General features: G+C 43.9%; 1 protein-coding gene across 1 annotated transcript in view; it reads right to left on the reverse strand.

Annotated features, from left to right (window-relative positions):
• Positions 1 to 680: 680 nt before the first annotated feature.
• Positions 681 to 22212, reverse strand: part of LOC310873049 (phospholipid-transporting ATPase ABCA1-like) — a 47990-nt gene continuing 26458 nt past the window's right edge. The window contains exons 7-14 of the mRNA XM_083785327.1: positions 14530 to 14592; positions 8620 to 8726; positions 8034 to 8175; positions 7568 to 7702; positions 5962 to 6065; positions 5241 to 5333; positions 1813 to 2056; positions 681 to 1414 (exon numbers count right to left, since the gene is read on the reverse strand). Coding sequence (XP_083641453.1) covers positions 1205 to 1414; positions 1813 to 2056; positions 5241 to 5333; positions 5962 to 6065; positions 7568 to 7702; positions 8034 to 8175; positions 8620 to 8726; positions 14530 to 14592 — 1098 coding nt within the window. The 3' untranslated portion in view covers positions 681 to 1204. The remainder of the gene's footprint in view (positions 1415 to 1812; positions 2057 to 5240; positions 5334 to 5961; positions 6066 to 7567; positions 7703 to 8033; positions 8176 to 8619; positions 8727 to 14529; positions 14593 to 22212) is intronic.

Here is a 22212-nt window from a genome sequence, read left to right on the forward strand (position 1 = left end):
CCGCTGGATTCAATACTGACGCAGACTGTCCGACAGTCCGCTGGATTCAATACTGACACAGACTGTCCGACAGTCTGCTGGATTCAATACTGACGCAGACTGTCTGACAGTTCGCTGGATTCCGGAAGCTTCTCTGAGGTAATCGCATAAAAAAAAACGTAATTTATAAAATAAAAATAAATGAGAAAAATCTATGAAATAATTGACGTCGTGGTCATACAGTTACAGTACTTTGTTGCATAGTTGGAGCACTTTGATTGGTTGGAGTGTTTTAGTTTTTTTAAGTCCTCTCATTCATTCCAGTGGGTTAAAAATAATAAGAATAATGCCCTCAGAGGACTCCAAAAACACTAAAAACAATTAAACAACGATATCTTCTACAGATATAAATAAAAACCACAATAAAAACTAATCTGATCAGATTTTTAATTTTTTTGCAGTTCAGCCCTTGGCCGTTGAAATGATTTTTGATTCTTCATCATAAGTTCTTGGATAATTATGAAACAACAACAATATAGTACCAAAGCGTGACATCCCCTGTCCCGGCCGCTAGGGGTCGCTGTCCCCCCCCTCGCTTAAAAGACAGATGGGGATCTTAAAATCAGGCTGATTTTTGGCTGTACCAATTCAACTAAAATCGAATAGTTTGTTTTTTGGAAAACAGTTCTTATACGAAACTACATATCCCAGGGGGCAGCAGTTGGGAGTGACATCAGGACTTCGGTTACGCTACAATAACAACAACAACTGGCGTTTTTAAACCCTGATTATCGTCATAACGACACATCAGCACAGCTCCACCACTGGGTGGCGCTTTAGAGCAGAAGAATCACGGCAGTTATTCAAGTTCGACTCTCTCTCTCTCTCTCTCTGCCTTATTATCGGTGGCTTAGCTTAGCTAGCTAGCGAGCTAGTGGCCACACACACACACACACACACACACACAGACCCCTCCGCGCTTGGGAGTCACAGTGGGTTTGCATTGACTTGGCATCGCACTTCCCGCGCGGTCCGAGAGCGCCAAAGAAGGGGAGACATCTTTTTTATTTTAACAACAAAGTATTCTAAAAATACCACATGGAAGGAGGAAACCATGGAGGGAACGATCGGACCACTCTCCGCTCCACCCGGTTGGATAAAGGTTCAAGTCCCACTCTTTGAGTTGTTTTGTCGTTTCGTTGGTGGAGACGTTTTTGGCCTTGGTTCACACCATGCTCTCGTTCAGGGCGCTGCGCGGCTTCGACAGGCTGGTGCTCGCCTTCGGGGTGGAGGCCAGGGGGACTGAGGTCATGGGGACGGAGGTCGCGGCGTTAGGGGTCGCGGCGTTAGAGGTCGCGGCGCCTTCTCTCCGTCTCACCGAGTTGTCTTTAGAGTGGTAGTCGTCACTCTGGTCCTTGGCAAAGTTCACAAACACCTGAAAACAGAAAGAAATATATATAATATTTTCTTTTTCCATGGAGCCCAAGACTAATTTGCATTCGTGAGGTACCCATATGGTATCGTGAGGTACCCATATCGTATCGTGGGGTACCCATATCGTATCGTGAGGTACCCATATCGTACCCTGGTCCAGGGTGGTCTGTGCTAGTCCTCACCTGGTCCAGGGTGGTCTGTGCTAGTCCTCACCTGGTCCAGGGTGGTCTGTGCTAGTCCTCACCTGGTCCAGGGTGGTCTGTGCTAGTCCTCACCTGGTCCAGGGTGGTCTGTGCTAGTCCTCACCTGGTCCAGGGTGGTCTGTGCTAGTCCTCACCTGGTCCAGGGTGGTCTGTGCTAGTCCTCACCTGGTCCAGGGTGGTCTGTGCTAGTCCTCACCTGGTCCAGGGTGGTCTGCGTGACAGAGTAGTCCTCGATGCTGAGGCGGGCCTTGTTGTGGGCCAGGATGGAGAAGATGTGGGCGAGCGAGGTGAGCGAGGAGGGCAGCTGGTACTGCAGCATGGTGCGGTGCCGTTCCTTCAGCGTGGAGCCGGCCAGCTCCGCCTCGATGAACTTCATCACGGGGAGAAGGTCCGGGTCGGGCCCGGCCACGCGCAGGATGATGGTGTAGCCGTCACCAAACCTACAGAACCAGAGACCACATGGTTTATACAGGATGATGGTGTAGCCGTCACCAAACCTACAGAACCAGAGACCACATGGTTTATACAGGATGATGATGTAGCCTCACCAAACCTACAGAACCAGAGACCACATGGTTTATACAGGATGATGATGTAGCCTCACCAAACCTACAGAACCAGAGACCACATGGTTTATACAGGATGATGATGTAGCCTCACCAAACCTACAGAACCAGAGACCACATGGTTTATACAGGATGGAAGGAGAGGAGAGGAAGGTTGGAGGAAGGAGAGGAGAGGAGAGGAAGGTTGGAGGAAGTAGAGGAGATGAGAGGAGAGGAGAGGAAGGTTGGAGGAAGGAGAGGAGAGGAGAGGAAGGTTGGAGGAAGGAGAGGAGAGGAGAGGAAGGTTGGAGGAAGGAGAGGAGATGAGAGGAAGGTTGGAGAAAGGAGAGGAGAGGAGAGGAGAGGAAGGAGGAGAGGAGAGGAAAGGAAAGGAGAGGAAGGTTGGAGGGAGGAGAGGAGAGGAGAGGAAGGTTGGAGGGAGGAGAGGAGAGGAGAGGAAGGTTGGAGGGAGGAGAGGAGAAGAGAGGAAGGGAGAGAGGTTGTAAATGAAGTTGGAGGAGGCAAAGACATGAAGACGAAGAGGAGGAGAGGAGGTTAGGAGAGGAGATAAGGACACAGTAAAGGTTAGGAGAGGAGGTTAGGAGAGGAGGTAAGGACACAGTAAAGGTTAGGAGAGGAGGTTAGGAGAGGAGGTAAGGACACAGTAAAGGTTAGGAGAGGAGGTTAGGAGAGGAGGTAAGGACACAGTAAAGGTACCTGTTCTTCAGGTGTAGGAGGAGGAGGTTAGGAGAGGAGGTAAGGACACAGTAAAGGTTAGGAGAGGAGGTTAGGAGAGGAGGTAAGGACACAGTAAAGGTTAGGAGAGGAGGTTAGGAGAGGAGGTAAGGACACAGTAAAGGTTAGGAGAGGAGGTTAGGAGAGGAGGTAAGGACACAGTAAAGGTTAGGAGAGGAGGTTAGGAGAGGAGGTAAGGACACAGTAAAGGTTAGGAGAGGAGGTTAGGAGAGGAGGTAAGGACACAGTAAAGGTTAGGAGAGGAGGTTAGGAGAGGAGGTAAGGACACAGTAAAGGTACCTGTTCTTCAGGTGTTGGAGGAGGAGGTTAGGAGAGGAGGTAAGGAGAGGAGATAAGGACACAGTAAAGGTACCTGTTCTTCAGGTGTTGGAGGAGGAGGTTAGGAGAGGAGGTTAGGAGAGGAGATAAGGACACAGTAAAGGTACCTGTTCTTCAGGTGTTGGAGGAGGAGGTTAGGAGAGGAGGTTAGGAGAGGAGGTAAGGACACAGTAAAGGTACCTGTTCTTCAGGTGTAGGAGGAGGAGGTTAGGAGAGGAGGTAAGGACACAGTAAAGGTTAGGAGAGGAGGTTAGGAGAGGAGGTAAGGACACAGTAAAGGTACCTGTTCTTCAGGTGTTGGAGGAGGAGGTTAGGAGAGGAGATAAGGACACAGTAAAGGTTAGGAGAGGAGGTTAGGAGAGGAGATAAGGACACAGTAAAGGTTAGGAGAGGAGGTAAGGAGAGGAGGTAAGGACACAGTAAAGGTTAGGAGAGGAGGTTAGGAGAGGAGGTAAGGACACAGTAAAGGTTAGGAGAGGAGGTTAGGAGAGGAGATAAGGACACAGTAAAGGTACCTGTTCTTCAGGTGTTGGAGGAGGAGGTTAGGAGAGGAGGTAAGGACACAGTAAAGGTTAGGAGAGGAGGTAAGGACACAGTAAAGGTTAGGAGAGGAGGTAAGGACACAGTAAAGGTTAGGAGAGGAGGTAAGGACACAGTAAAGGTTAGGAGAGGAGGTAAGGACACAGTAAATGTTAGGAGAGGAGGTAAGGACACAGTAAAGGTTAGGAGAGGAGGTTAGGACACAGTAAAGGTTAGGAGAGGAGGTAAGGACACAGTAAAGGTTAGGAGAGGAGGTTAGGACACAGTAAAGGTTAGGAGAGGAGGTTAGGACACAGTAAAGGTTAGGAGAGGAGGTAAGGACACAGTAAAGGTTAGGAGAGGAGGTTAGGAGAGGAGATAAGGACACAGTAAAGGTACCTGTTCTTCAGGTGTTGGAGGAGGAGGTTAGGAGAGGAGGTAAGGACACAGTAAAGGTTAGGAGAGGAGGTTAGGAGAGGAGGTTAGGACACAGTAAAGGTTAGGAGAGGAGGTTAGGAGAGGAGATAAGGACACAGTAAAGGTACCTGTTCTTCAGGTGTTGGAGGAGGAGGTTAGGAGAGGAGGTTAGGAGAGGAGATAAGGACACAGTAAAGGTTAGGAGAGGAGGTTAGGAGAGGAGATAAGGACACAGTAAAGGTTAGGAGAGGAGGTTAGGAGAGGAGATAAGGACACAGTAAAGGTTAGGAGAGGAGGTTAGGAGAGGAGGTAAGGACACAGTAAAGGTACCTGTTCTTCAGGTGTTGGAGGAGGAGGTTAGGAGAGGAGGTAAGGACACAGTAAAGGTACCTGTTCTTCAGGTGTTGGAGGAGGAGGTTAGGAGAGGAGGTAAGGACACAGTAAAGGTACCTGTTCTTCAGGTGTTGGAGGAGGAGGTTAGGAGAGGAGGTAAGGACACAGTAAAGGTTAGGAGAGGAGGTTAGGAGAGGAGGTAAGGACACAGTAAAGGTACCTGTTCTTCAGGTGTAGGAGGAGGAGGTTAGGAGAGGAGGTTAGGAGAGGAGGTTAGGAGAGGAGGTTAGGACACAGTAAAGGTTAGGAGAGGAGGTTAGGAGAGGAGGTTAGGACACAGTAAAGGTTAGGAGAGGAGGTTAGGAGAGGAGGTAAGGACACAGTAAATGTTAGGAGAGGAGGTTAGGAGAGGAGGTTAGGAGAGGAGGTTAGGAGAGGAGGTTAGGAGAGGAGGTAAGGACACAGTAAAGGTTAGGAGAGGAGGTTAGGAGAGGAGGTAAGGACACAGTAAAGGTTAGGAGAGGAGGTTAGGAGAGGAGGTAAGGACACAGTAAAGGTTAGGAGAGGAGGTTAGGAGAGGAGGTAAGGACACAGTAAAGGTTAGGAGAGGAGGTAAGGACACAGTAAAGGTACCTGTTCTTCAGGTGTTGGAGGAGGAGGTTAGGAGAGGAGGTAAGGACACAGTAAAGGTTAGGAGAGGAGGTTAGGAGAGGAGGTAAGGACACAGTAAAGGTACCTGTTCTTCAGGTGTTGGACGCTGCCCAGACATCTGAAGCGTCCGTTCACCATGATGGCCATGCGCGTGCACAACGCCTCACACTCCTCCATGCTACACACACACACACACACACACACACACACACACACACACACACACACACACACACACACACACACACACACACACACACACAAATATTAAACCTGGGCTTTACGCAGTTGTGTACCTGTGTGAGGTGAGGTGTGTTTGATGTGTGTACCTGTGTGAGGTGAGGTGTGTTTGATGTGTGTACCTGTGTGAGGTGAGGTGTGTTTGATGTGTGTACCTGTGTGAGGTGAGGTGTGTTTGATGTGTGTACCTGTGTGAGGTGAGGTGCGTTTGATGTGTGTACCTGTGTGAGGTGAGGTGTGTTTGATGTGTGTACCTGTGTGAGGTGAGGTGTGTTTGATGTGTGTACCTGTGTGAGGTGAGGTGTGTTTGATGTGTGTACCTGTGTGAGGTGAGGTGAGGTGTGTTTGATGTGTGTACCTGTATGAGGTGAGGTGTGTTTGATGTGTGTACCTGTGTGAGGTGAGGTGTGTTTGATGTGTGTACCTGTGTGAGGTGAGGTGAGGTGCGTTTGATGTGTGTACCTGTGTGAGGTGAGGTGTGTTTGATGTGTGTACCTGTGTGAGGTGAGGTGTGTTTGATGTGTGTACCTGTGTGAGGTGAGGTGAGGTGCGTTTGATGTGTGTACCTGTGTGAGGTGAGGACCACGGAGCGTCCCTCCTTGATGACGCTGTGTATGCAGTCCCAGAGCGCCCGGCGGGCCTTGGGGTCCATGCCCGTGGTGGGCTCGTCCTGTCAACGCGAAACAAACGCACCACAGCCGGGTTAGTTAGCCCACAGGGTCAACAAGACAAACGCACCACAGCCGGGTTAGTTAGCCCACAGGGTCAACAAAACAAACGCACCACAGCCGGGTTAGTTAGCCCACAGGGTCAACAAAACAAACGCACCACAGCCGGACAGAGGCAGGTTAGTTATAAACTACTTCATTTTTACTGTGTGCTGTCTCTCTGTCCTTCATGATTGTGTGTGCGTGCGTGCGTTAGGGTGACCCGATCCAAACTGTTCATTTGAGGGACACAAGTATCGCTTATGTGTGACCAGTGGGATGGGGGGACCCCGTCCCCCCATCCCACTTGTCCCACACAAGCGATACTGGAGTACTGGGTTACAAACGTACTACTTGAGTTGCTATTAAAACACATTAGTGCCGGAAGTGCCTTCAAAATAGAAGCTCTGGGTGCCAGAGTTGTCTGATCGCTTCTACTTTGAAAGCCATGAAACAGGAAACACTTTCCTAAAAAAGTTGACTTTACAAAGGGACCTCACATCCCCGATCATCTTAATATATTCTTTTACGCTCCGAAAAGCGTTCATATTTTGCGGGAGAGACGGATAAGGAGCAGAAATGAAGCGCCAGCATATCGATCCATTCATCACCACGGAGAGCGCCCTGGATTAGGAGATAGGAGTCATTCTTTCCGCCGCGCTAACATGGGAGTCAATGACAAGCTAATAGTTGCACTGAGCGTTAGCATACGGCAAGCGAAAAGCGAAATGCCAAAAAGAAAAACGTCCTATGTCTTAATTGTGTTAAATGCCTTGATGTCATATTCGACCATAGGCCTATTGGCTATATCATTTATAAACTCCTCTGGTGTCTCACATTTTGCTTTAAAATCATGCTTTATTTTTATGCTATTTTAACAGGCTTAAAAACACATCTTAAGGAAGAGACAGTGAGAGAGCTTTACAACAGAAGGCCAGTTTAGGGGACTAACCTATTAGGGCATTTGAACACTGATGCCTGTCAGTCACAATGTGGGACAGACAGGGTCTCAATGTGAACACTGATGCCTGTCAGTCACAATGTGGGACAGACAGGGTCTCAATGTGAACACTGACGTCTGTCAGTCACAATGTGGGACAGACAGGGTCTCAATGTGAACACTGATGTCTGTCAGTCACAATGTGGGACAGACAGGGTCTCAATGTGAACACTGATGCCTGTCAGTCACAATGTGGGGCAGACAGGGTCTCAATGTGAACACTGACGCCTGTCAGTCACAATGTGGGACAGACAGGGTCTCAATGTGAACACTGACGCCTGTCAGTCACAATGTGGGACAGACAGGGTCTCAATGTGAACACTGATGCCTGTCAGTCACAATGTGGGGCAGACAGGGTCTCAATGTGGACACTGATGTCTGTCAGTCACAATGTGGGACAGACAGGGTAAATGAGGGACTGTCCCACTCAAAAAGGGACATCTGGTCACCCTACGGCGTGCGTACCAGGAAGACGACAGGCGGTCCACCAATCAGAGCCATGGCAGTAGACAGCTTCCTCATGTTTCCTCCGCTGTAACTTCCTGCCGTCTTGTCCACGTACTTGATCAGACCCAGCTTACGGATGCCCCACTCTGCCACCTGGTGGACAAACACAGCATAATTGCATTCGATAAGCGAGAAAGCGAGAAATCGATTCGGCAGCCAGTCTGAACACACAGATCTGATCTGGTCACTTGAAAACGGCAGTATGAACGGTCGGGCCAAGAGATCAGATTTGAGAAATTAATCAGATTTGACTAAATATGACTTCAGTATAAGGCCTTAGGCCTTAGACTGCAGTCACATCCAGTCAAATCAGCCACTCACGTCACAGACTTGGAACACGGGAACTCCTCTTTAAATAAATCAACCACTCACGTCACAGACTTGGTCCTCCGAGCCGTGTAATGCATAATATTCAACCACTCACGTCACAGACTTGGTCCTCGGGAACTCCTCTCAGGATGGCGTAGAACTCCAGGTGTTCTCGTCCCGTCAGCAGGTCGCTGATGGCGTCGAACTGAGGACAGTAGCCCATGTTCTGATGGACAATGTCTATCTCTCTGAGGATACTGGAAGTACATATACACATAATATACATTATATAAAGGTTAAATATGTTCTGATGGACAATGTCTATCTCTCAGGATACTGTAAACACAGTTATAATTATGAATAGCCTGCCTTCCCATAATAACTCTCTCCACCAGAAGATGCTGAACACCTGAGGCTGAGACCAGATTCTACAAATATCTTCTAAATCCTGAAAAACCTCATGTTTCTTGTCAAGGACCCCTAGAATTATATGTATTTGGCCTCTGACCCCATCTAATATTTACGATTTACGATTTTCACGATTAAAAAAAAAAGACCTACAAGCTCGGAGTCGTAGCGTGCCGCGCTATGAGCTTGTAGATCTGCTATTGTTCAATAGCTAAAGTGTATAATAACACCAAAAGTCCATAATGGGTTAATGTAGTTTGTGTCTCAGTATCATTATATTATGTTCTCGTTACCTTTTCTTGGCCAAGAAAGCCTCTCCACTGGTGACGATGGTGTCTCCTGTCAGCATCTTAAAGGTGGTCGTCTTCCCTGCCCCGTTGACCCCTAACAGACCAAAACACTGAGGACAAGACATGATATTAACCCCTAACAGACCCAAACACTGAGGACAAGACATGCCCCGTTAACCCCTAACAGACCAAAACACTGAGGACAAGACATGCCCCGTTGACCCCTAACAGACCAAAACACTGAGGACAAGACATGATATTAACCCCTAACAGACCCAAACACTGAGGACAAGACATGATATTAACCCCTAAGAGACCCAAACACTGAGGACAAGACATGATATTAACCCCTAACAGACCAAAACACTGAGGACAAGACATGATATTAACCCCTAAGAGACCCAAACACTGAGGACAAGACATGATATTAACCCCTAACAGACCAAAACACTGAGGACAAGACATGATATTAACCCCTAAGATACTAAAACACTGAGGACAAGACATGATATTAACCCCTAAGAGACCCAAACACTGAGGACAAGACATGATATTAACCCCTAAGAGACCCAAACACTGAGGACAAGACATGATATTAACCCCTAACAGACCAAAACACTGAGGACAAGACATGATATTAACCCCTAAGAGACCCAAACACTGAGGACAAGACATGATATTAACCCCTAAGAGACCCAAACACTGAGGACAAGACATGATATTAACCCCTAACAGACCAAAACACTGAGGACAAGACATGATATTAACCCCTAAGAGACCCAAACACTGAGGACAAGACATGATATTAACCCCTAACAGACCAAAACACTGAGGACAAGACATGATATTAACCCCTAAGAGACCCAAACACTGAGGACAAGACATGATATTAACCCCTAAGAGACCCAAACACTGAGGACAAGACATGGTATTAACCCCTAAGAGACCCAAACACTGAGGACAAGACATGATATTAACCCCTAAGAGACCCAAACACTGAGGACAAGACATGATATTAACCCCTAAGAGACCCAAACACTGAGGACAAGACATGATATTAACCCCTAAGAGACCAACACACTGAGGACAAGACATGATATTAACCCCTAAGAGACCAAAACACTGAGGACAAGACATGATATTAACCCCTAACAGACCAAACACTGAGGACAAGACATGATATTAACCCCTAACAGACCAAAACACTGAGGACAAGACATGATATTAACCCCTAAGAGACCAAAACACTGAGGACAAGACATGATATTAACCCATAAGAGACCAAAACACTGAGGACAAGACATGGTATTAACCCCTAACAGACCCAAACACTGAGGACAAGACATGATATTAACCCCTAAGAGACCCAAACACTGAGGACAAGACATGATATTAACCCCTAACAGACCAAAACACTGAGGACAAGACATGATATTAACCCATAAGAGACCCAAACACTGAGGACAAGACATGATATTAACCCCTAACAGACCAAAACACTGAGGACAAGACATGATATTAACCCATAAGAGACCCAAACACTGAGGACAAGACATGATATTAACCCCTAACAGACCCAAACACTGAGGACAAGACATGATATTAACCCCTAACAGACCAAAACACTGAGGACAAGACATGGTATTAACCCCTAACAGACCCAAACACTGAGGACAAGACATGATATTAACCCCTAACAGACCAAAACACTGAGGACAAGACATGATATTAACCCATAAGAGACCAAAACACTGAGGACAAGACATGGTATTAACCCCTAACAGACCCAAACACTGAGGACAAGACATGATATTAACCCCTAACAGACCAAAACACTGAGGTGAGGACAAGACATGATATTAACCCCTAACAGACCCAAACACTGAGGACAAGACATGATATTAACCCCTAACAGACCCAAACACTGAGGACAAGACATGATATTAACCCCTAAGAGACCCAAACACTGAGGACAAGACATGATATTAACCCCTAACAGACCAAACACTGAGGACAAGACATGATATTAACCCCTAACAGACCCAAACACTGAGGACAAGACATGATATTAACCCCTAACAGACCAAAACACTGAGGACAAGACATGATATTAACCCCTAACAGACCCAAACACTGAGGACAAGACATGATATTAACCCCTAACAGACCCAAACACTGAGGACAAGACATGATATTAACCCCTAACAGACCAAACACTGAGGACAAGACATGATATTAACCCCTACAGACCCAAACACTGAGACAAGACATGATATTAACCCCTAACAGACCCAAACACTGAGGACAAGACATGATATTAACCCCTAACAGACCCAAACACTGAGGACAAGACATGATATTAACCCCTAACAGACCAAACACTGAGGACAAGACATGATATTAACCCCTAAGAGACCCAAAACACTGAGGACAAGACATGATATTAACCCCTAAGAGACCCAAACACTGAGGACAAGACATGATATTAACCCCTAAGAGACCCAAACACTGAGGACAAGACATGATATTAACCCCTAAGAGACCCAAACACTGAGGACAAGACATGATATTAACCCCTAAGAGACCCAAACACTGAGGACAAGACATGATATTAACCCCTAAGAGACCCAAACACTGAGGACAAGACATGATATTAACCCCTAAGAGACCAAAACACTGAGGACAAGACATGATATTAACCCCTAAGAGACCCAAACACTGAGGACAAGACATGATATTAACCCCTAAGAGACCCAAACACTGAGGACAAGACATGATATTAACCCCTAAGAGACCCAAACACTGAGGACAAGACATGATATTAACCCCTAACAGACCCAAACACTGAGGACAAGACATGATATTAACCCCTAAGAGACCCAAACACTGAGGACAAGACATGATATTAACCCCTAAGAGACCCAAACACTGAGGACAAGACATGGTATTAACCCCTAACAGACCAAACACTGAGGACAAGACATGATATTAACCCCTAAGAGACCAAAACACTGAGGACAAGACATGATATTAACCCCTAAGAGACCCAAACACTGAGGACAAGACATGGTATTAACCCCTAACAGACCCAAACACTGAGGACAAGACATGATATTAACCCCTAAGAGACCAAAACACTGAGGACAAGACATGATATTAACCCTAAGAGACCCAAACACTGAGGACAAGACATGATATTAACCCCTAACAGACCCAAACACTGAGGACAAGACATGATATTAACCCCTAAGAGACCCAAACACTGAGGACAATACATGATATTAACCCCTAAGAGACCCAAACACTGAGGACAAGACATGATATTAACCCCTAAGAGACCCAAACACTGAGGACAAGACATGATATTAACCCCTAAGAGACCCAAACACTGAGGACAAGACATGATATTAACCCCTAACAGACCCAAACACTGAGGACAAGACATGATATTAACCCCTAAGAGACCCAAACACTGAGGACAATACATGATATTAACCCCTAAGAGACCCAAACACTGAGGACAAGACATGATATTAACCCCTAAGAGACCAAAACACTGAGGACAAGACATGATATTAACCCCTAAGAGACCCAAACACTGAGGACAGAAATGATATTAACCCCTAAGAGACCAAAACACTGAGGACAAGACATGATATTAACCCCTAACAGACCCAAACACTGAGGACAAGACATGATATTAACCCTAACAGACCAAAACACTGAGGACAAGACATGATATTAACCCCTAAGAGACCCAAACACTGAGGACAAGACATGATATTAACCCCTAACAGACCCAAACACTGAGGACAAGACATGATATTAACCCCTAACAGACCCAAACACTGAGGACAAGACATGATATTAACCCCTAACAGACCAACACACTGAGGACAAGACATGATATTAACCCCTAACAGACCCAAACACTGAGGACAAGACATGATATTAACCCCTAACAGACCAAAACACTGAGGACAAGACATGATATTAACCCCTAAGAGACCCAAACACTGAGGACAAGACATGATATTAACCCCTAACAGACCCAAACACTGAGGACAAGACATGATATTAACCCCTAACAGACCAAAACACTGAGGACAAGACATGATATTAACCCCTAAGAGACCCAAACACTGAGGACAAGACATGATATTAACCCCTAACAGACCCAAACACTGAGGACAAGACATGATATTAACCCCTAAGAGACCCAAACACTGAGGACAAGACATGATATTAACCCCTAAGAGACCCAAACACTGAGGACAAGACATGATATTAACCCCTAACAGACCCAAACACTGAGGACAAGACATGATATTAACCCCTAAGAGACCCAAACACTGAGGACAAGACATGATATTAACCCCTAACAGACCCAAACACTGAGGACAAGACATGATATTAACCCCTAACAGACCCAAACACTGAGGATAAGACATGATATTAACCCCTAACAGACCAAAACACTGAGGACAAGACATGATATTAACCCCTAACAGACCCAAACACTGAGGACAAGACATGATATTAACCCTTAAGAGACCCAAACACTGAGGACAAGACATGATATTAACCCCTAAGAGACCCAAACACTGAGGACAAGACATGATATTAACCCCTAAGAGACCCAAACACTGAGGACAAGACATGATATTAACCCTTAAGAGACCCAAACACTGAGGACAAGACATGCTATTAACCCCTAACAGACGCAAACACTGAGGACAAGACATGATATTAACCCCTAACAGACCCAAACACTGAGGACAAGACATGATATTAACCCCTAACAGACCCAAACACTGAGGACAAGACATGATATTAACCCCTAACAGACCAAAACACTGAGGACAAGACATGATATTAACCCCTAACAGACCCAAACACTGAGGATAAGACATGATATTAACCCCTAACAGACCCAAACACTGAGGACAAGACATGATATTAACCCCTAAGAGACCAACACACTGAGGACAAGACATGATATTAACCCTTAAGAGACCCAAACACTGAGGACAAGACATGCTATTAACCCCTAACAGACGCAAACACTGAGGACAAGACATGATATTAACCCCTAACAGACCCAAACACTGAGGACAAGACATGATATTAACCTTAAGAGTATATATGAATAGAGACGGCACCCAGAGGAAACCCTGAGGCCAAATGGACATAGTGGCCGAATGAAGGTATTGCAGCCTGGCCCCAAACACATGAACGCGCTGTGCACGTTCACAATGACACGTGAATGCTGTTTCATACGTGAACGCACATGAACGCGTGCAATGACAGTGAACGGCAGCGTGTTCATGTGTTAGGGGCCAATCCATCCCAGAATGCAATCTGTTCCTACCCGGAAGGAGGAGTGAAATCGCCTCATGCGCTTTTGAGCAACTTAATGCAAGTGGATGGAAGGAGAACTACAACTTAATGCAAGTGGATGGGAGGAGAACTACAACTTAATGCAAGTGGATGGGAGGAGAACTACAACTTAATGCAAGTGGATGGGAGGAGAACTACAACTTAATGCAAGTGGATGGGAGGAGAACTACAACTTAATGCAAGTGGATGGGAGGAGAACTACAACTTAATGCAAGTGGATGGAAGGAGAACTACAACTTAATGCAAGTGGAAGGGAGGAGAACTCGGATGTCTTCTCAATTCATATATACTCTAAGTATTAATCCATAACAGACCAACACACTGAGGACAAGACATGCTATTAAAACCTGAGTGGGATGATTATAAATAATGTCTTCATACATTGACAGTCATATTTCAGCAGATATTGAGGGTCTTATTTTAGACCGTACAGTAGATTATTGAAGGTCATACTTTACAGTAGATTATTGAAGGTCATATTTTACAGTACAGATGATAGTGTATCAGCCTTACCTCTCCAGGAGGGATTCCCACACAGAGTCTGTCTACGGCTGGTTTCTGGTTCCTCTTATACACCTAGAGACACATTAAACACCTCAATATCATCATAATAATGATGGATTTAAACACCTTAATATATCATAATAATGATGGATTACATTTTGTAGCACTGTTGCATTCTTAGTCAAAGTGCTTTACAAATTCCTTCATACATTGGGAGGTGAAGATTCAGTCATTCATAGTTCATTCATTCATACATTGGGAGGTGAAGGTTCATTCATTCATACATTGGGAGGTGAAGGTTCATTCATTCATACGTTGGGAGGTGAAGGTTCATTCATTCATACATTGGGAGGTGAAGGTTCATTCATTCATACATTGGGAGGTGAATGTTCATTCAGTCATACGTTGGGAGGTGAAGGTTCATTCATTCATACATTGGGAGGTGAAGGTTCATTCATTCATACATTGGGAGGTGAAGGTTCATTCATTCATACGTTGGGAGGTGAAGGTTCATTCATTCATACGTTGGGAGGTGAAGGTTCATTCATTCATACATTGGGAGGTGAAGGTTCATTCATTCATATATTGTGAGGTGAAGGTTCATTCATTCATACATTGGGAGGTGAATGTTCATTCAGTCATACGTTGGGAGGTGAAGGTTCATTCATTCATACATTGGGAGGTGAAGGTTCATTCATTCATATATTGGGAGGTGAAGGTTCATTCATTCATACATTGGGAGGTGAAGGTTCATTCATTCATACATTGGGAGGTGAAGGTTCATTCATTCATACATTGGGAGGTGAAGGTTCATTCATTCATACATTGGGAGGTGAAGGTTAATTCATTCATATATTGGGAGGTGAAGGTTCATTCATTCATACATTGGGAGGTGAAGGTTCATTCATTCATATATTGGGAGGTGAAGGTTCATTCATTCATACATTGGGAGGTGAAGGTTCATTCATTCATACATTGGGAGGTGAAGGTTCATTCATTCATACATTGGGAGGTGAAGGTTCATTCATTCATATATTGGGAGGTGAAGGTTCATTCATTCATACATTGGGAGGTGAAGGTTCATTCATACATTGGGAGGTGAAGGTTCATTCATTCATATATTGTGAGGTGAAGGTTCATTCATTCATACATTGGGAGGTGAATGTTCATTCAGTCATACGTTGGGAGGTGAAGGTTCATTCATTCATACATTGGGAGGTGAAGGTTCATTCATTCATACATTGGGAGGTGAAGGTTCATTCATTCATACGTTGGGAGGTGAAGGTTCATTCATTCATACGTTGGGAGGTGAAGGTTCATTCATTCATACATTGGGAGGTGAAGGTTCATTCATTCATATATTGTGAGGTGAAGGTTCATTCATTCATACATTGGGAGGTGAATGTTCATTCAGTCATACGTTGGGAGGTGAAGGTTCATTCATTCATACATTGGGAGGTGAAGGTTCATTCATTCATATATTGGGAGGTGAAGGTTCATTCATTCATACATTGGGAGGTGAAGGTTCATTCATTCATACATTGGGAGGTGAAGGTTCATTCATTCATACATTGGGAGGTGAAGGTTCATTCATTCATACATTGGGAGGTGAAGGTTAATTCATTCATATATTGGGAGGTGAAGGTTCATTCATTCATACATTGGGAGGTGAAGGTTCATTCATTCATATATTGGGAGGTGAAGGTTCATTCATTCATACATTGGGAGGTGAAGGTTCATTCATTCATACATTGGGAGGTGAAGGTTCATTCATTCATACATTGGGAGGTGAAGGTTCATTCATTCATATATTGGGAGGTGAAGGTTCATTCATTCATACATTGGGAGGTGAAGGTTCATTCATACATTGGGAGGTGAAGGTTCATTCATTCATATATTGGGAGGTGAAGGTTCATTCATTCATACATTGGGAGGTGAAGGTTCATTCATTCATTCATTGGGAGGTGAAGGTTCATTCATTCATACATTGGGAGGTGAAGGTTCATTCATTCATACATTCATACATTGGGAGGTGAAGGTTCATTCATTCATACATTGGGAGGTGAAGGTTCATTCATTCATACATTGGGAGGTGAAGGTTCATTCATTCATACATTGGGAGGTGAAGGTTCATTCATTCATACATTGGGAGGTGAAGGTTCATTCATTCATACTTTGGGAGGTGAAGGTTCATTCATTCATACATTGGGAGGTGAAGGTTCATTCATTCATACATTGGGAGGTGAAGGTTCATCATTCATACATTGGGAGGTGAAGGTTCATTCATACATACATTGGGAGGTGAAGGTTCATTCATTCATACATTGGGAGGTGAAGGTTCATTCATTCATACATTGGGAGGTGAAGGTTCATTCATTCATACATTGGGAGGTGAAGGTTCATTCATACATACATTGGGAGGTGAAGGTTCATTCATTCATACATTGGGAGGTGAAGGTTCATTCATTCATACATTGGGAGGTGAAGGTTCATTCATTCATACATTGGGAGGTGAAGGTTAATTCATTCATATATTGGGAGGTGAAGGTTCATTCATTCATACATTGGGAGGTGAAGGTTCATTCATTCATATATTGGGAGGTGAAGGTTCATTCATTCATACATTGGGAGGTGAAGGTTCATTCATTCATACATTGGGAGGTGAAGGTTCATTCATTCATACATTGGGAGGTGAAGGTTCATTCATTCATATATTGGGAGGTGAAGGTTCATTCATTCATACATTGGGAGGTGAAGGTTCATTCATACATTGGGAGGTGAAGGTTCATTCATTCATATATTGTGAGGTGAAGGTTCATTCATTCATACATTGGGAGGTGAATGTTCATTCAGTCATACGTTGGGAGGTGAAGGTTCATTCATTCATACATTGGGAGGTGAAGGTTCATTCATTCATACATTGGGAGGTGAAGGTTCATTCATTCATACGTTGGGAGGTGAAGGTTCATTCATTCATACGTTGGGAGGTGAAGGTTCATTCATTCATACATTGGGAGGTGAAGGTTCATTCATTCATATATTGTGAGGTGAAGGTTCATTCATTCATACATTGGGAGGTGAATGTTCATTCAGTCATACGTTGGGAGGTGAAGGTTCATTCATTCATACATTGGGAGGTGAAGGTTCATTCATTCATATATTGGGAGGTGAAGGTTCATTCATTCATACATTGGGAGGTGAAGGTTCATTCATTCATACATTGGGAGGTGAAGGTTCATTCATTCATACATTGGGAGGTGAAGGTTCATTCATTCATACATTGGGAGGTGAAGGTTAATTCATTCATATATTGGGAGGTGAAGGTTCATTCATTCATACATTGGGAGGTGAAGGTTCATTCATTCATACATTGGGAGGTGAAGGTTCATTCATTCATATATTGGGAGGTGAAGGTTCATTCATTCATACATTGGGAGGTGAAGGTTCATTCATTCATACATTGGGAGGTGAAGGTTCATTCATTCATACATTGGGAGGTGAAGGTTCATTCATTCATATATTGGGAGGTGAAGGTTCATTCATTCATACATTGGGAGGTGAAGGTTCATTCATACATTGGGAGGTGAAGGTTCATTCATTCATATATTGGGAGGTGAAGGTTCATTCATTCATACATTGGGAGGTGAAGGTTCATTCATTCATTCATTGGGAGGTGAAGGTTCATTCATTCATTCATTGGGAGGTGAAGGTTCATTCATTCATACATTGGGAGGTGAAGGTTCATTCATTCATACATTGGGAGGTGAAGGTTCATTCATTCATACATTGGGAGGTGAAGGTTCATTCATTCATACATTGGGAGGTGAAGGTTCATTCATTCATACTTTGGGAGGTGAAGGTTCATTCATTCATACATTGGGAGGTGAAGGTTCATTCATTCATACATTGGGAGGTGAAGGTTCATCATTCATACATTGGGAGGTGAAGGTTCATTCATACATACATTGGGAGGTGAAGGTTCATTCATTCATACATTGGGAGGTGAAGGTTCATTCATTCATACATTGGGAGGTGAAGGTTCATTCATTCATACATTGGGAGGTGAAGGTTCATTCATACATACATTGGGAGGTGAAGGTTCATTCATTCATACATTGGGAGGTGAAGGTTCATTCATTCATACATTGGGAGGTGAAGGTTCATTCATTCATACATTGGGAGGTGAAGGTTCATTCATTCATACATTGGGAGGTGAAGGTTAATTCATTCATATATTGGGAGGTGAAGGTTCATTCATTCATACATTGGGAGGTGAAGGTTCATTCATTCATATATTGGGAGGTGAAGGTTCATTCATTCATACATTGGGAGGTGAAGGTTCATTCATTCATACATTGGGAGGTGAAGGTTCATTCATTCATACATTGGGAGGTGAAGGTTCATTCATTCATATATTGGGAGGTGAAGGTTCATTCATTCATACATTGGGAGGTGAAGGTTCATTCATACATTGGGAGGTGAAGGTTCATTCATTCATATATTGTGAGGTGAAGGTTCATTCATTCATACATTGGGAGGTGAATGTTCATTCAGTCATACGTTGGGAGGTGAAGGTTCATTCATTCATACATTGGGAGGTGAAGGTTCATTCATTCATACATTGGGAGGTGAAGGTTCATTCATTCATACGTTGGGAGGTGAAGGTTCATTCATTCATACGTTGGGAGGTGAAGGTTCATTCATTCATACATTGGGAGGTGAAGGTTCATTCATTCATATATTGTGAGGTGAAGGTTCATTCATTCATACATTGGGAGGTGAATGTTCATTCAGTCATACGTTGGGAGGTGAAGGTTCATTCATTCATACATTGGGAGGTGAAGGTTCATTCATTCATATATTGGGAGGTGAAGGTTCATTCATTCATACATTGGGAGGTGAAGGTTCATTCATTCATACATTGGGAGGTGAAGGTTCATTCATTCATACATTGGGAGGTGAAGGTTCATTCATTCATACATTGGGAGGTGAAGGTTAATTCATTCATATATTGGGAGGTGAAGGTTCATTCATTCATACATTGGGAGGTGAAGGTTCATTCATTCATATATTGGGAGGTGAAGGTTCATTCATTCATACATTGGGAGGTGAAGGTTCATTCATTCATACATTGGGAGGTGAAGGTTCATTCATTCATACATTGGGAGGTGAAGGTTCATTCATTCATATATTGGGAGGTGAAGGTTCATTCATTCATACATTGGGAGGTGAAGGTTCATTCATACATTGGGAGGTGAAGGTTCATTCATTCATATATTGGGAGGTGAAGGTTCATTCATTCATACATTGGGAGGTGAAGGTTCATTCATTCATTCATTGGGAGGTGAAGGTTCATTCATTCATACATTGGGAGGTGAAGGTTCATTCATTCATACATTCATACATTGGGAGGTGAAGGTTCATTCATTCATACATTGGGAGGTGAAGGTTCATTCATTCATACATTGGGAGGTGAAGGTTCATTCATTCATACATTGGGAGGTGAAGGTTCATTCATTCATACATTGGGAGGTGAAGGTTCATTCATTCATACTTTGGGAGGTGAAGGTTCATTCATTCATACATTGGGAGGTGAAGGTTCATTCATTCATACATTGGGAGGTGAAGGTTCATCATTCATACATTGGGAGGTGAAGGTTCATTCATTCATACATTGGGAGGTGAAGGTTCATTCATTCATACATTGGGAGGTGAAGGTTCATTCATTCATACATTGGGAGGTGAAGGTTCATTCATTCATACATTGGGAGGTGAAGGTTCATTCATACATACATTGGGAGGTGAAGGTTCATTCATTCATACATTGGGAGGTGAAGGTTCATTCATTCATACATTGGGAGGTGAAGGTTCATTCATTCATACATTGGGAGGTGAAGGTTCATTCATTCATATATTGGGAGGTGAAGATTCATTCATACATTAGGAGGTGAAGGTCCATTCATTCATACATTGGGAGGTGAAGGTTCATTCATTCATACATTGGGAGGTGAAGGTTCATTCATTCATACATTGGGAGGTGAAGGTTCATTCATTCATACGTTGGGAGGTGAAGGTTCATTCATTCATACATTGGGAGGTGAAGGTTCATTCATTCATACATTGGGAGGTGAAGGTTCATTCATTCATATATTGGGAGGTGAAGATTCATTCATACATTGGGAGGTGAAGGTCCATTCATTCATACATTGGGAGGTGAAGGTTCATTCATTCATACATTGGGAGGTGAAGGTTCATTCATTCATACATTGGGAGGTGAAGGTTCATTCATTCATACATTGGGAGGTGAAGGTTCATTCATTCATACGTTGGGAGGTGAAGGTTCATTCATTCATACATTGGGAGGTGAAGGTTCATTCATTCATTCATTGGGAGGTGAAGGTTCATTCATTCATACATTGGGAGGTGAAGGTTCATTCATTCATTCATTGGGAGGTGAAGGTTAATTCATTCATATATTGGGAGGTGAAGGTTCATTCATTCATGTGTCGCTCACAATCTGGACACGCTGAATCAGAATCAAACTTTATTGTCACATTACAGTAACATGGGTGAAATTCTTTGTGCAGACTCATCATTGCAGTTAAAAAGAAGAAATAAAGTGCATAGTACATGACTAAACTACATGGTACAATATGTATGCATATAAAAATAATTAAATAAAGTGATGTAGCCTATGTGTATATAAAGTAGTCTCTACTAAAAGGAGACCAGTTCAGTTCAGTCTGTGCGGCGTCGCCAGTCCTAGCTCTTGTTCAGCAGTCTAATTGTTGAGTAGAAACTGTTTTTATATACAGTACAGTATGTGCCAGGAGAGTAGGTGGTGTCCTCGTGTAAACAAAGCCACACATTAGCATTTCTATGGGTCGTTAAGACTGATGGGGATGGGCAACAGGATCTACTGCTATCGGGCAAAGGGTCGGGGTTACTTTTCTTCCTGGAAATAAAAACGTCTGGGTACCGAGGCTACGTTTAAAAACGTCTGGGTACCGAGGCTACTTTTAAAAACGTCTGGGTACCGAGGCTACTTTTGTTCAAATCAAAATGGCACACTAAAGTGCTGCGGCACAGGGAGCACAGGTTGGGAATCTCTATTTAGAGCTCTGTGTCCCTGTGTGTGTGTGTGTGTGTGTGTGTGTGTGTGTGTGTGTGTGTGTGTGTGTGTGTGTGTGTGTGTGTGTGTGTGTGTGTGTGTGTGTGTGTTGTAACAGTCAGTATGCAGTGCCAGTTGGTGCCACAGGGTGGTGCACTGCACCCTTTTGTTTTGTTGTGTGTGGAAGATCTGACAAGTGACTATATGCACATACTATGTTATAGTTAGTGTTGGGCAGTAGCTAGCTACAAGTAGCGAAGCTACATAGCTTAACTACATTTATCAGTAGCTTGACGGTAGCTTCACTCCTTTTGAACGAAGTAGCGTTTTTTGTAGTGTAGCTATTTTTAGACCCAAGTAGTGACGTAGCTTTCAACAAAAGCTATACGTTACAAATTGACTGTTAAATAAAGTTTTGTGGGGAAAAAAATCCCTGGAAAAAAATCCATGATTGGTTGGTTTAGATAAGAAGAGTCTGACACAGTTATGTTGTTAAGCAGCAAGAGGATCCCACGCAGCAGCTGTCCTTTTATCTCTAGCACAACACAATGAATTACTCACCTAATGCTGCCTGCAGGTTC

The sequence above is a fragment of the Protomyctophum parallelum genome (assembly GCF_964188405.1).
Source record: "Protomyctophum parallelum genome assembly, chromosome: 16".
In the NCBI taxonomy this organism is placed as follows: Eukaryota; Metazoa; Chordata; class Actinopteri; order Myctophiformes; family Myctophidae; genus Protomyctophum; species Protomyctophum parallelum.